The sequence below is a fragment of the Palaemon carinicauda genome, chromosome 27 (genome assembly GCF_036898095.1).
Source record: "Palaemon carinicauda isolate YSFRI2023 chromosome 27, ASM3689809v2, whole genome shotgun sequence".
NCBI lineage: Eukaryota > Metazoa > Arthropoda > Malacostraca > Decapoda > Palaemonidae > Palaemon > Palaemon carinicauda.
The window spans coordinates 1,685,946-1,700,477 of NC_090751.1; the positions used below are offsets into that span (position 1 = coordinate 1,685,946).

The 14,532-nt window shown below is 35.9% G+C and overlaps 2 protein-coding genes across 6 annotated transcripts in view; one reads left to right on the top strand and one right to left on the bottom strand.

The window, feature by feature from the left end:
- LOC137620496 (uncharacterized) overlaps positions 1-14,495 on the top strand; it is a 50,329-nt gene extending 35,834 nt beyond the window's left edge. For 3 of the 4 annotated variants that reach the window (XM_068350672.1, XM_068350671.1, XM_068350673.1), the window contains exons 7-9: positions 1,559-1,792; positions 2,062-2,261; positions 8,535-8,754. In XM_068350672.1, the coding sequence (XP_068206773.1) occupies positions 1,559-1,792; positions 2,062-2,261; positions 8,535-8,739 (639 nt within the window). In that variant the 3' untranslated portion in view covers positions 8,740-8,754. Of the gene's footprint in view, positions 1-1,558; positions 1,793-2,061; positions 2,262-8,534; positions 8,755-11,086 lie in introns of those variants that run through there. The other variant, XM_068350674.1, reaches the window with a different exon arrangement.
- The window catches only part of LOC137620497 (neuralized-like protein 2), a 36,358-nt gene continuing 32,164 nt past the window's right edge, over positions 10,339-14,532 (bottom strand). For both annotated transcript variants that reach the window (XM_068350675.1, XM_068350676.1), the window contains exon 7: positions 10,339-10,616. The gene's annotated coding sequence lies outside the window, so the exon portion shown is untranslated. The remainder of the gene's footprint in view (positions 10,617-14,532) is intronic.

Here is a 14,532-nt window from a genome sequence, read left to right on the forward strand (position 1 = left end):
TAGGGGAAAATCTACCACGATACATTGATTCTCTGGTATTCTTCCATCAGGACGCCATGGCTTGAGCCCAAAAAACGGATTTTGAGCGAAGCGAAAAATCTATTTTTGGGTGAGATAGCCATGGCGTCCTGATGGACCCTCCCTGCTACTTCGTCCAGTTTTAAATCCCACCCTGTTCTACTGTATCATGGTGTTGGGCAAGCAACTGGCTTCAGGATGAAGACGGGCGTGACGTCATTTGAGCAATGGCGCCCGTTTGTTTACGTCTCGAGTATCAGTAGTAGCCACGAGTGAGATTGGCTGTGGAGCGGCTCCCAGCTATTCTCAACCCTTACACACCGAAGCATTAACTCTGTTCGGGGTGAAGATAGCTATGTGGCGCGTTTAGACATGCGTCCCCTGTTGATATACGATGTCTTAAAGGGAAACCTTTGGGATACTCGCTCCAGAAGTTAGAATTCTGTGATAACCTGTGGTTAAATTCTCTGGGAATATCTTAGTAGTTTTATACCCAAGGAAGCTACCAAAAAGGAACCTTCCATCAGGACGCCATGGCTATCTCACCCAAAAATAGATTTTTCGCTTCGCTCAAAATCCGTTTTTGGCCACCCAGCATCATTTATTTTTCCTTCTTGGCCACTCCATGTGGTTTGGTCACACTTTTATATCCAACTTTGTAACTATTTGCTTTTATCCTCATACTCGTCTGATATCCAGAATGATGAAGGTCAGTTTTGCCATTGCAAAGTAAATCATGACACTTGACTTGGATCAGCTAAGTTGTAGTTTTGCTGGTTGAGTATTACCCTGATGATAATACCATCGGGTTAATTTCAGATCTCTTAAGGATGGCAACTACTTTATTTTGCTATTGGAAGAGCAAGTGCATTGTTTACATACTCTACTCTTTTGTTTTCTAGACCATAGAGGTAACCAGTCACTTGAACTGTTGAGTACAGTACAGTATACATATCATCAACCATCGGCAATCGAGTGTCCAGAATCGAGGCTCTTATGTAAAATTCTTAAGATTTATTGTCACACTTGAATTGATACAACAAATAATAACAAGCTACCATTTTCTATTAGAGCAAGTTGTTAATATGAATATGGCTGTTTCCATAAGATTCAAAATATTGGAAGCATTGTATGCTTGAATTGGCAAGATTTCTGACAAAACTTGCAAAGTTGGAAAAGTATGTAGACAAGGCTTGTTGAGTGTAACCAGCAGTCTTAATGTGGAGTGTGGTTTTGAAACTAATAATCTTAAAATATGTGAGCAATTTCTGTAAGGTTATGAAATTCAATTAATCTGTTCTGTCTTTGTGAAGTGCTGAGTGAATTAAAATAAGTTGAAATAAATTTTATCTTCATAGTAAATTTAGGGACCCTTGAACTATATCAGTTTGCCTTGGGCAAATTTATAGTACTTTAAAAGGTCAAAAGTTAATATACTTATTTGATACAGATTTATTTTTATGTTGAGGAAAATCTTGTTTTTAAACTGTAACAGAAATCTTGCTTGATTAACTGAATTCCTCATCTTGACATTGTCTAGGCTCGTCACAGTCTGGATGAGAGTGATGAATGTTTGGATTTTGAAATTCAGTCTCCTGCTCATCCTCACCTAGAAAATCTAAGTATAACAGGCGTGGTTAGTGACTTCCGTCTCCGATTCATGTTGAGCCACACGCCAGCAGTTCGCAACTTGCATTTAGACGGTGAACTTGAATGGCTTCATGATGACATGTTCAAGACACTTTTAGATGAAAATCCCCTGCCAAATCTGGAAGTAAGCAATATTTTTTATTAGTCAATTTTGAAGTTTTTCTTATTTTACGGAAATTAATTTAATCGATAACTGGTGTACTTTGTTATTGTGAGGTTGTCAAAAAATATTTTATAAGACTACAGTACTATACACTACCTAATTATTATGAATTTAGAAATTTTTTTTTTTTACTTTTGATATATTTATAATTACGCAGTGGTTATATTCCTTAGTATTGTAGAACACATATCATTGATTTAAGGAAAATTTGTTCCTTTTTCTACTTTCAGTGTGTGTGGTTTAATGTATCTACAACAGTCACTTTAAACACTGTACGGCTTTTTCTGCTACATGATAACTTAATTCACACCATTGGTCGCCTGTGTCACATGGCTAAATCTACGATGAGCGAATATCAAGAACTCCAGGATTTAGTTCGTCAAAGAAATCTTGACGTGAAACTTATATGGGTAACAGATGAACGTAACAGGTAACACTTGATCATTGTGAAACTTTTTCCTTTTGTGATGTAACTTTTATGATTAGGTTTTAACTCTTGGTAGAATATATTGACGCGATATTGTCGGGGCTGACTGAATACAATACGCATTATACTTTGTACATAGCTTTTCATGTCAAGCTCTGCAGTCATCTGCAAAGGGTTAAAAATTATGAAATGAAAGTCTGTGAGAAAAGCTTTAATGATATTCAGTATTTTTGGATATCAGTCAGAATTTTGAAGGGAGTATTTTTTGATGCAGTGTAACAGCTTTAAAAATAAGTCGTCCCTAAATTAAAACTAATCACAGCTTGTATGTGTGTGAAATATATGGACTACTTGTTAAAAACACTTGAAAATATTGTGTGAATTAAGCAGTAATGGCTGGTCATAATTCTTCTTATCAAAAGAATGAAGGGTTGAGATGAGCCGGTCAACTGAATGAAAGTTCATTGGCCACTATGATTTTTTATATGTTTAGTCAAAGAAGTTTTACAGGACTCCAAAACATTTTTGGACAATAGCTAATAAAAGTGCTGTTCGGCAAATGATGTAAGCTCAAAAAGAAACCTAGAATATCGACAATTGTTCTAGCAGTTGGGCTTTGGCCTATATTTCAAAATACGATCACACCCAATAACCGAGGAATTTTGAATTTTTAAAAACTATTTTTCTATAAAAGGTTACCATTGTTTCTAAATTTACGGGTGTTACGGTCATACTTCTATGGTTATCAGCATTTGTAAGAAATTTAATTTTATCCGAGTCAGCCACATAAAAATATGGTCATGATTACACAATTAGCTTTTTTAGTAATTACAGTTATGTACGTAGAATTTAGCATACATTATGGTATATATTTTATGCAAACTGTTATCATGACTAGTTTGTTCTTTGCATATTTTGTAAATCATTCGACATTACTCATTTTGGATATTTACATCTAACAGATAATAGATACAGAGTAAATTTGCATATTTTCAATATTCTAAACTTTAAATTTGCATATTTTCATTTGTCTGAAATTAAGATTACCAGCATTAAGTCTAAACTAGTTATTTAGTTTGCCAAACATTCTCTCTCTCTCTCTCTCTCTCTCTCTCTCTCTCTCTCTCTCTCTCTCTCTCTCTCTCTCTCTCTCTCTCTCTCTCTCTCTCTCTCTCTCTCTCTCTCTCTCTCTCTCTCTCTCTCTCTCTCTCTCTCTCTCTCTCCTCTCTCTCTCTCTCTCTCTCAACCAATACCATTGGCAAAGAACTACAGTATCATGTTGTTCACTAAGGGTAATTCCTGATGCTTAGGTTGGAGTGGCTGCCATAATAATTAAGCTCCTTATTAGGGCTCCTTTGGTCTTTCATTTAGCTATCATAAATGGTGAAAATATAATCATAGCTTTTTGAATTAAGAACAAAGCTCATTATAAACAAAAGTTATTTAATGCTCTATATGCTAGCTTTAGAGTGCAGTATGCACAGTGATGAATAATTCTTTTAGGGATTTACTAGAAACTTTCTCACTGACAGAATTGTCACAGGCAATTGTTCAACCTTTTATTGGTTTCCATTAGTTCCCAACTGTATCAGTTTCCCCACTCCAATGAGCTGACATAATTCAGGCTTATAAATTTAATGCTTTTTTATTCCTCGTAGCCAGATGGAAAATCTCGGGCTTCTTACTTTAAAAGTATGAAAAGTATTCCCGATTACAGTACTTAACATGGCAAATATTGAATGCATTGACCTACGATGTTTAGATTTTATAAGCTAATAATCTTAAGAATTAAAACAAACAAGGTTTATGCAGTATAATAACTGTTGACCTTTAGATGAGGTGCTGTGCATTAACTTATTTTCCTTCTCTTTTACAAGAGTCTGTTAACATTTTACTTTCCTTTAAGATTGGAAACAAGATTATAGTAGAGATTCCGCCTTCACATATTGTTTTTGTATTGCTTATAAAATTCATAATGTCGTCCTAATGCAAAAAATATTTAGTGTAAACATTGTTTGGGTGAATGAAATCTAATGGAAGTGTGGTAGGGATTTCTTAAGTCAATTGTTTATGGAAGTTATTTATGGGGAACTATAGACCTTACTTAATTAAATTATTCTTAGAATGCAAACTAAAATTAAAGGGCCTTTATAAGCCGTAGGTTATTGGCTTAAAGTTACGAAGTAACTTTTTGTCAATGTTGATCTTTGAGGGAATTAGGCTAGGTAAAGTAATGATTTCCGTTAAATACATTATTAATTTATGGATTATTGATTAAATGATATTCCTTCCATATAAATGGATTCTGTTCTCATTCAAGAGAACTACTTTTCAAGTTGATGAATCTGAACTGTGATAAGATTTGTGTATTCGGTATTACAACCTTTCTCGGATATCTGTATTTTTAAATACAGTACTGTACAGTATAACTAAAATCTACCCTTGAGTGACATTACAAGATAAAGGGAACTATAAGATTTAGGTGCTATGTGGTGCTTAGGAAAGTGATGCACTTTAATATTGGTGTAAAAAATTATAGTTCAGTATCTTTGTAACTATATTAAGAAATATTTTACAGCACCCGGTATGGTATCATTCACTGAAAATGTGAATGATCTGAAATAAGGAATAACTTATGTTAACTAAATTGGCATACATCTCCTTGCCAAAATCATTACAATGAATTAAACCAATATCATGATTACTGTATACATTTTCTGTTAAATTTAGGTTATGGTTACACGACCATAAACCAACGGCAGCTGGTTAAACAGAATATTTAGTTTGGCAATGAAGTTTTTTAACATGAGAGGAAAGCTGTGATTGCTGGGATCTTTAGTTCTGTAATTTCATGTACACCAAAGACTTGAGGACTGTATCTTCATGTAAATATTAGGCATTTATTAACCTATTAGTTTGATGCACAATTTGCAAGGGAATGTGAAGTACTAATTTATAATTTTATTGAAAACTAAGCATTTTATATTTTAGCTTTGCCTTCAAGTATTCCTTTCAGAGTCAGTCGTTCAGTTGTATATTGCTATATATGGACTCCAGGAAACAGTAGTATGATAGCAGTCCAGCTCGCTTAAATTTTTTAATTGGTTATCTCAACCATTGTATTATAAAATGGCTCATCATACCTACTTAAGTTAGAAAGGATTTACCGTACTTCTTTCACAGCCAGGCTCGCAGGTACACTGCATCTCCCCCTCACTGTTTGTCTTTGTGTTGGCTTTTCTATCATCTTGAGTCTTCATTTTTTTCTAAACTGTGCTTTTAGTTGATGCAGTTTGTGTTAACTTTTTTTTTTTTAAATTTTATTTCAGTTTAGTGTATACCTGTCATTTTATTTCTTTAGTAAATTATAAGCATGGAATTCACAGGCTCTTATTTTTTTGGTTATGTGGATATTCTTGTAGTTTACATAGTCTGTTTGTAAGAGTCAGTTGTTTCGTAAAAGTTTCTTAACTATATTTTTTATGGGTATTTTCTTCTGTTGCTATTTCCTCTTTCATTCTCATGTGTAAAGGAGAGAGAAGTTTTTTGTGGGTATGGGGTGAACTTTTCTTTTTGTTACTCAAGGCTAGTATTCGAGTGAGGTGGCCTTTATTGACAATATCTCGGCCCATGTGTCAATTTTGTAAGTAAATTCTACACCTCTTTTGTGTCTTAGTGGGCCAAGACTACTTTGTTCCTATTATGCACTTAGTGTCGTGAGAATTATGACATGGAGAATTGTGCTGTGATGCAAAAATTAAAGTGCACTTGCAAGAGATATTATCCTAGGATCTCTGCCAGGAAGTGTTTCATGTTCTTTATCAGCAAAAGTAGATGTTAATGGACTGGAAAGCCATTTTATGACTGATAAGACATCCTTTAATGAATGGATGTGAATGGAACATGTGTTTTTGTATGATTAAAACCTTTCTGCTTCTGTTTTTGGAAATTTTTAAGATCCACAACTTGTAAATAACCTTCCTTATTCTGGAACTACAGTCCACAAGTAAAGTTCAGCTCAAATGATGATTTAATGATACAGTATAGTCAGCAACATCTATGCACCACCTGGGCAATTGCATTAATCAAATGGTTGACTTTCACGTTTTCAATCTGATTCTGGGTTATTATTTTAATCTTTTATTTGTGTTTAACACACATTCTTATTATTTGTCAAGTTATATGTTTGTTATTTTTGTTGAATACTGAAGTACAGTATTAAAGAAATTGTAATTTATCTAAATAAATATTGATAATTACACAGTATTCTATTTATATCGAGTATTCAATCATTTCCACGCATTTTACCTTCGAATATTAAAATGCTTTTTAATTCCAAAGTTTTTAAATTGAAGATGCCCTCCGAATAGTTCTCTTAATGATGGTTATAATTTATTGGCGTTCTTGGCAGATTTTCCATTTTATTTATTTTTTCACGGAGATTGTTCCATTGCATATATTTCTTACATAGTCTGTGGTAATTTACTTTAATATTTTCCTTGTTTATTACTTTTCCTTTCCTTATATTGACATTAACTTTTGTTGCTATACTTTCAGCTTTACCTAGTATTACATTGTTATTCGTCAAGGCTTGGAACCAAGTCCTTTTCTGTGTATCTTAATAAGGAAATCTACAAAGGAATGTTGAAAGGGACTCTCCTTGAAACTTGTATGCAGATGGCCAAGTGTTCTCATGAGAGGAATTTAGTCAAAAAGTTTAAAACACAGAAGAATTTAATTGAGAGAATTCAGGTTCATTGTAAGCATAATTACCTCATGGGGAATGAGAATTAAAGAAAAGAGGTAATTTTTATGAATGGTGTTGCAAGATGCTCAGGATTGCAAAAAAATAATCATACAGGAGATTATCAAAGCCTGAAGCCTGAAATGTACATGAGCAATCTTGGAAGAGAGGAAGAAGCACTATTTTGCAGAAGGCAAGCATTTGAAAAAGATCTTTTGTTACCTTGGAGGTTCCACTGAACTATGATGAAATTCATGGAGAGGGCAAGAAAGAAGAGTAGGAAAAGCCTGGAATAAGTAAAATGACTTATGTTACTGGCAAGTAAGAGTATTCCATTATTAAACAGAGAAATGACTTTTACTGCTCCGCTCTGCACACAATGACAGAAGTGTGAATGAAGAACAACATTCATGGCTGTAGTGAAGTGGGAAGATAACGACACAAACAGGAACTTGATGAGATGTGGTTTTGACATTTGAGGTTTGAGGTACACTCAATCTTAAAGTTGTGGATGAGGAGCAGTAGTGCAAAGTCCAATCCCAGATAATCTTGTAAAAGAGGGATAGATGAAGAGTTTAACCAGATGGAAATTTAGGCGGGAATTGCACAAGACAGAAGACAACCAATCTGTAGAACTCATTTCATGTTCTGTCCCATTTTCACCAATTAATGCCAGGCCACATATGCTTCATTTGACAAGACATAGCAAGAAGGAAAGTATCTTTGATGTAAAAGTTGTAGTACCAAGGCATTTGATTGGATTCTTAGTGGTGTATTATTTGCTCCCAATTGAAGAATTGGATTGGATGTATGAATGTAGGCCTTGGGAGGCTATTCAACACCTATATATAACCAGGAAACTCCTACAGTTGTAGTACAAAGGATAAGTTAAAGAGGCAGGAAAGAAGGAATGGAAGTGAAGGCTAAAAAAGATGAAGCGATGGTCCAAAGGGCGCTGCAAAGACTTCTCAAGTAGTGCATACAGTGCAGCACTTAACCCATAAAAGGGATTACAGAAAGGGGAAATATTTAGTCTTCGTAGTTAGTGTGTGTTTCTCAGCTTGCCTTCATGTTAGTTATTTCGTCTTCCTCTTTTTATGTACAAAAAAATTTTGAAGAAATTCAAAGTGGGCACAAAGCAAGGCCATTTTGCATAATGTTCATGAAGGGTGGTTGTCAGTCTCATTGAGTGTAGGTTTCATTTAGCTTGAAATTTCCTATCCTCATACTGTACGTGGTTGAAGGAATTTGAAATTTGATACAAAGGTAAAACATTGAAGTGAAATAGTCTGTCATACTTGAGTTTTAACCGCAGCTCTTAAAATATTTTTATTATGATCAAATTTAAATTTTTTTATGAATTTTGGTCAAATACTGTATGGTGCTTAAGTAGATAATCATATAAAAATGTAGCATGAATTTTTTCAGTGTAATTATCAATTTTTTTCAGTATTCTAGTGTCATTATGTTATGATATAACTCTTGGTGATTGAATTAATTTATTTTTTATTTTTCACAATTGCCTCGATTAGTTTTACAGAGAAATCTGAAGATCTTATGTCTTTTCTAAGCAAGCTGTGGAGAATATCTCAAGGAAGGCTTATCCTAAACTCAACATACCAACTGATAGATTTACCTTCTTGCATTTTTGAACCAAGGACAAGTCTCCAGGATTATCATCTTGCTCAAAAGTCAGTAATGTTTACTTATCATTGGGTTAGGGTTGTTTGGGTGTAGTGTCTACTTAATACAAGAACTAGGTAAGTTAAAAGGCATTATTTCCGTATCATGGCTTCTGCAATATAGATTATCCTAGTTCTTGAATCGCACCAGATGTTGCTCTGATAAGTTTGGGGTTGGGGCATATGTATTCCAGGGGGAAGTTTTAAGTTTATATTGGGACGAAACTCCAATCTAAGGAGGGTTAAGTGTCCACTCCCTGATCACAGCATTGGAAACCCTCACTAGGTTTGAGTCCAGTGTATACATCATCATCTCCTCTTATTTATTGACGGAAAGAGCCTCGGTTAGATTTCGCCAGTAGTTCCTAATTTGATGCTGAATTGTTGCCTTTCTTTAACAGCTTATAATACTAGTCAGATTTGCTCAAACCTCTTGTAACATTTGCAGTAGCCTATTTGATCTTTGCAATCTAGAATTAGTATTCCCATTAGTATCTTGTTCTAAAGTTGTCATATTAGTCAAAACTAGTTTTGTACTAGTTGTTCAAGGTAGGGAGGGAAAATAAGTTCTGCTATTGTGAGAGAACATATCCCAAACTTACCTTTTAATGATCAGGAATTTTTGTTACAGTTGGAAACTTTTCATAGAGCATAAAAGCTACTTTTTTTTTTTAGACTGATTGAGCAATAGGATGGTGGTGAAGCAAATATTTTTAGTTACAAATGTAAGTGTTCACTGACCTAGTTACAAATGTAAATGTTCACTGGCCTTGTGAAAGTCAATTTGGTATATAGCAATTTTTTTCAAACTAAAAATTGTGAAAACTATACAAACTAGCATTTACAAGGAAAAATAAACAACTTTCTGAAGGAGCACATATTTTTATAAGATAAAAAGGGATGGTAGCAATACCTACCACTGTTAGTAAATTAGGAAATCTGGGCAAAGTAAACATTTGTGTATTAAAATTACAGCTGCCCAAATATGAAACTTGAGTCTGTCCGAATGCTTCTATATTTACACAGCCAGGCTAAGATTACACAAAGACTGTCATGCTATTCTCCCGTATAAGCAAAACTGTCGTATTTTCTCTCGTATAAGCAAAAACTGTTGTTCACATCAAATATTCCATCATTGGATACAGTATCTGGTATCGAATGAGAAATTCTTCCAACAAAATAGACGAAGATAATGTGATCTGTCCCCTGTAATATTGAAGGAAGTTGGAAGTTCATCTTCCATGGTGGCATTTCACAAAACTTTTAAATTTTTTAATGCAGATATTGTTATCACAGATAGTTCATGGCAGCTCCATAATCACTTACAGAAAATTTATGCATGTACTGTGAGCTTTCTTAGAATAGGTGAACAATTTTTTTCCCCCCTCCTATATAAACATTTTTATTATTTAACAATTCTAAACAACAAAAAAAAACTATGAAACACCAGCATAATGTACAAAAAGTCAGTCGCACACTACCATACGTAAAAACGTCTTTCAGAGGTTCACGAAGTTTTGTTTGTTTAGATTACGTTTACTTTCAACTAAACCTTTTAAGATACGAAAACTGACATGCAAACTTATCGATAGAAAACAACTTAGGGCTCGTGGAAAATTAAACAACGGATCGCTTACTAAACCATAAAACAAAATAGATTTCAAGTTTTCAAAGTTTTAGATTTTATAATGAGATTCTTGAGAACAACATAAATAGCTGCAAATAGAAATGTTCAAACCTCCACTAGATATACAATTTCCACTGTACAAGTGACTTTGCAAAATGGATTTGAATGGTGAATAATACCACCATGATGCACAGGACGCACTCGTGAAGCCATATGTTGGCAAAAGCCATACATACAACAATTCTTAATCACAGCCACTGTTTGACTTGATACAGCTATGGTGACCATCTCTCAACACTCAAAATCTGAAAGAAAAATAGAATAAAATCAGGTGAAAAAAATTTCAAATGCAGATTCTACATGCAATTATCAGCACGTTGATATACCAAATGTGGAAAAAACTTTCAAATGAAAAACATACACAATTATTTTTTTAAATTCTCAGCCTTTTAACCTGACTTAAATTGTTTATTATAATTTAAAATTGTTTGTATTGAAAAAACATTAAAATTCAGATTGAAAAAAACAAGTTTGTATTATGTAACAAAAATATTTAAAACTCGGTTTGTGCAAAATATAGATTTCAAAATTTGTATAAAAAAATTTAGAGATTTGTTTCATATAAAAATAATCAATTCATAGTTTCTTTTGGTAATTTGTTAGTTCATAATAAATTAAAAATCTGCAAGAACTAGAATGGAAACACCATTAACATTGTCAGCTTTATCATTATTTTCGAACCATCCAAACTTTTAACTTATTTTTTTTCATACAGAGCTATTGATCACAAAACGACGAAAAAGTTTGAAAGAAGAATCTAGGCAAGAGGACTCGGAAAGAAAGGAACTTAACCTCTTCTAGACAATATGACTAGGCTTGTAAGCCTAACATACAGGTCGTGTATTATAACAAGGGATTTTACCCTGTGTAAGATAAAACTGATGCAAGGGAACACACCAGTTACAAGTAACTTGAATTAGGGTGACACTTGCCCCAGACAACATGGCCATCGAGTGCAAATTGTATGAAGGATGATAAGTATGAGGTCAATGCCTCGTAAGTGCCCAATACATGGGAAATGATGACTGTGGTAAACTTGTAGTGTACTTATTCATTTGCTTGTTTGTTTGTTAAATTTGTTCCTACATGAATATGAACAGAAGCTCAAGAGATATTTAAACTTTTCATGAGGGGAGGTGCACAAATACTACTCTCCTGCCTCTGGTCAGTTTTACTTTTTCTTTCAGATTGAATTAATTTATCATAATATTATTGGTATATTTATGAAAGATTCAATGTTTTATTATAACTGTAATTGTGAGAGTTTTCAGTGCTACCTGCCATTATACAACATACATGTCTGTTGCTGTTCTATTCATCGTGTGTGAACTTACAGAAATGACATGAACCTAAGGAAGTTGATTTTCCTGACCATCACTGATGCTCTGTTGGAGGAACAGTTCTGCTGCTGCCTGGAGGGAAGGGTCATACCCCAAACTTTCTTCTTACCTCAGCATCCTCGATCCAAGAAAGGCAATAGGGATGTACCATCTGGTTGGACCTGTCGTGATCTCTTAACCCCATGAGAGTGGTTTCGTTAGCAAGCACAACTCCATAAAAACTAACTTGCAGTTCTTCCTTCCACATAGGCACAGGGGATGGGGATGAAGGCCGCAATTGGAATTTGAGCTCATTCTTCAGGATACTGTTACAAAATTGTACACCTGTTGTCTATCACCAATTCACGGAGATACCACATCATGCTCATGCCATGCAGTCGTCAGCAATCACACAAAAGCACTTTGGTGACCTTCAAAGGTGTTTCACGCCCTTTTACTATGGTCATCAGTTCTTTGTGTATTTCGTTAGGATTCTACTTCTCCAACTCGAGAAACTCCTTACGCCCAACTGATTGATTACATCCTTCCTCTGTATTGGCAATGGAGTTCATGTGTACCATTGGAAGTGCCCCTATTCCAATGTCCATCAATTCAGCGATAGCAGCACTGACAATGGGGTCCCGATGCAAGACTTGGGCACAAGGGCACATTATTTCTAGACTTGGAGTCTGCTGCCATTAAAGCCACTTTCTGTTCTGACAACTGGTTGGGTGCAGTTGTATACTACTCCTCGTACCGGAATTCAAAAGTCCCGAAATGCAGTAGACACGGACCTTCCTAATGCTGAAGGTAGCTTACCTGTGGGCTTTGGCTCCCAAAGGTACATGAGGGAGAAGATAGCCCTCTTAGTCCTCCAGACAGTTGGCCTTTGCAGGAAGAAATTACTATAAAAAGCAAAGTCAGCTGGGACCTGACGACCAACCTTCTGCCCCTTCTTCAACTTGGCTCCAGATAATGATGGCAAGTATCACGGGGTCTGCCACTGTGAAAGAAAACTTCCCACACTCAATGAACCTGAGGATATGTACATCTAGATACCCATCCTTCAGTCCTACAGGAACTAACTTGTCTTTGTCTTCAGGGCTAACTGCTCCCAAAAGTTCACGCTCACTTCTTCTTGTGGCTATTCGCACTAGATTTATCTCTTGGGATTTATCAACAATCAATTTTTCCTGTCTGCTTCCAAGGTGCAATGCATCAGGACTAAAACAGTTGGCTTTCCTTTGGCCACAATCTGGTCATTAAGTGCCGACATCCTCAGCAGAGAAGTTCCACTCTGCTCACAGACTGATCCAAGGAAGGGTGGTCCACCTAAGTAAAATCCCACATACCATCCTACTTGGAGTCCAAGCAATGCTTTTACCATTGCAAGCTTGCTACAGAGTTTAATAGAACACCTGGTACTGTTGAAAGACAAAATCCCCAACATCACTTGTGTCTACAGGAAAAGGGGTACAGTTTCGCGTACCCGTTACAGTTGGGCAAGCAAGTACGAACCTGGGAAGCTGACAGCGTTGTCAACAAGATCCATTCCAAACCATAATAATGATAGGAAAGAGAAGTATTTTTGCAAATACGCTCTATTACCAGGGGCATGGCGTAAGACCAGAGGGGTTTCCACATTCATGGGAGGCAGAGATGTTTCTTGCTCTACGGGAATAAACATAGAGGAACCCATTCGCTTTCTGGTTAATCCAGAGGTTCCAGTATACAGCAGCATTCAGGACACCTTTCCCATACACTGGTTACTTCTAGAAGCCTTAACATTTCTGCCTGTTTACCTGTGGTTTACCAATTACTCATGTTGTTGACGTCCGTCTTGGGATAACCCTGGCAGCTCACAATTGATAAATGCCAGGTGGTTTCCAGATGTGCTCATGCTCCTCTTTATGTTCCTATCTTTAGTTAGTAACATCGTAGAAGGAATTCTCAGGTTAGTGCCTCTGCAATGAATGCTGTTCTCATCTTCCTTTGTCAACGGTGTTCTTCTCAGTCTCGGTGAGAGAAAGCTGCCACTCAGCCTTAACCAGATCTAAGGCCCAGCCTCAGCCTAAGCTCAGAAGTAGCTCCAAACAGTTTTCCCTCTCCCAGAACTCGAGCCCCCATTTTGAGATGTTGCTCGAGTCCTCACATTTCTTGAGTAGACCTTGCAAGAGTTCTAGAACAGGAATCAGATATGACGAGACACCCAAGACTACATACGAGCCTTGACTTTAATGTTGCGCAAGCCATTTCGTATGTCACTGGTTTCCCACTCCTCTAATCCGGAGTTAGTGTTCAAGATCCAGAATTTAGCCATCCACAAATCCAGCTCCTCCTCCATCTCTCTTCTACAAAAAGGGTTCGGAATGATTCCCTCCTCTGTCCTGTGAGGACATTATGATGCTATCTATGGAACTATGATCCCCACAGAAAGAAAGATCCTGTACCGAAAGGATGAAGAATAAAAAAAAAAAAAAATTTTTATTCAAGAACGTGATTTCTTCCAACTTGTGCCCCATCAAATGTGCACTCTAACGAAAGGAGAGATTATCCCTTGTTTGAGAGCATGACATCGGTGATATTGGATCTTTAAATAATCTTCAGGTAGAACCTGTCAGAGTTTAGCTGAAGACTCGCTCACAATCTGCTACTTCTGTAATATTTGAAATGGAAACGGCCCTGCTTTACTGGAATAGAAACTTCCCATGCTAAGATGTGAATCTCTGCAAACTTCTCAGAAATAAACGAGTTGACACACCATGGGGCTATTATAGATCTGGTAAGTGTTTTTTTTGCCAAGCCGTGCCTTTGGTTTTCACACAGCTGACGTTATCGCCGC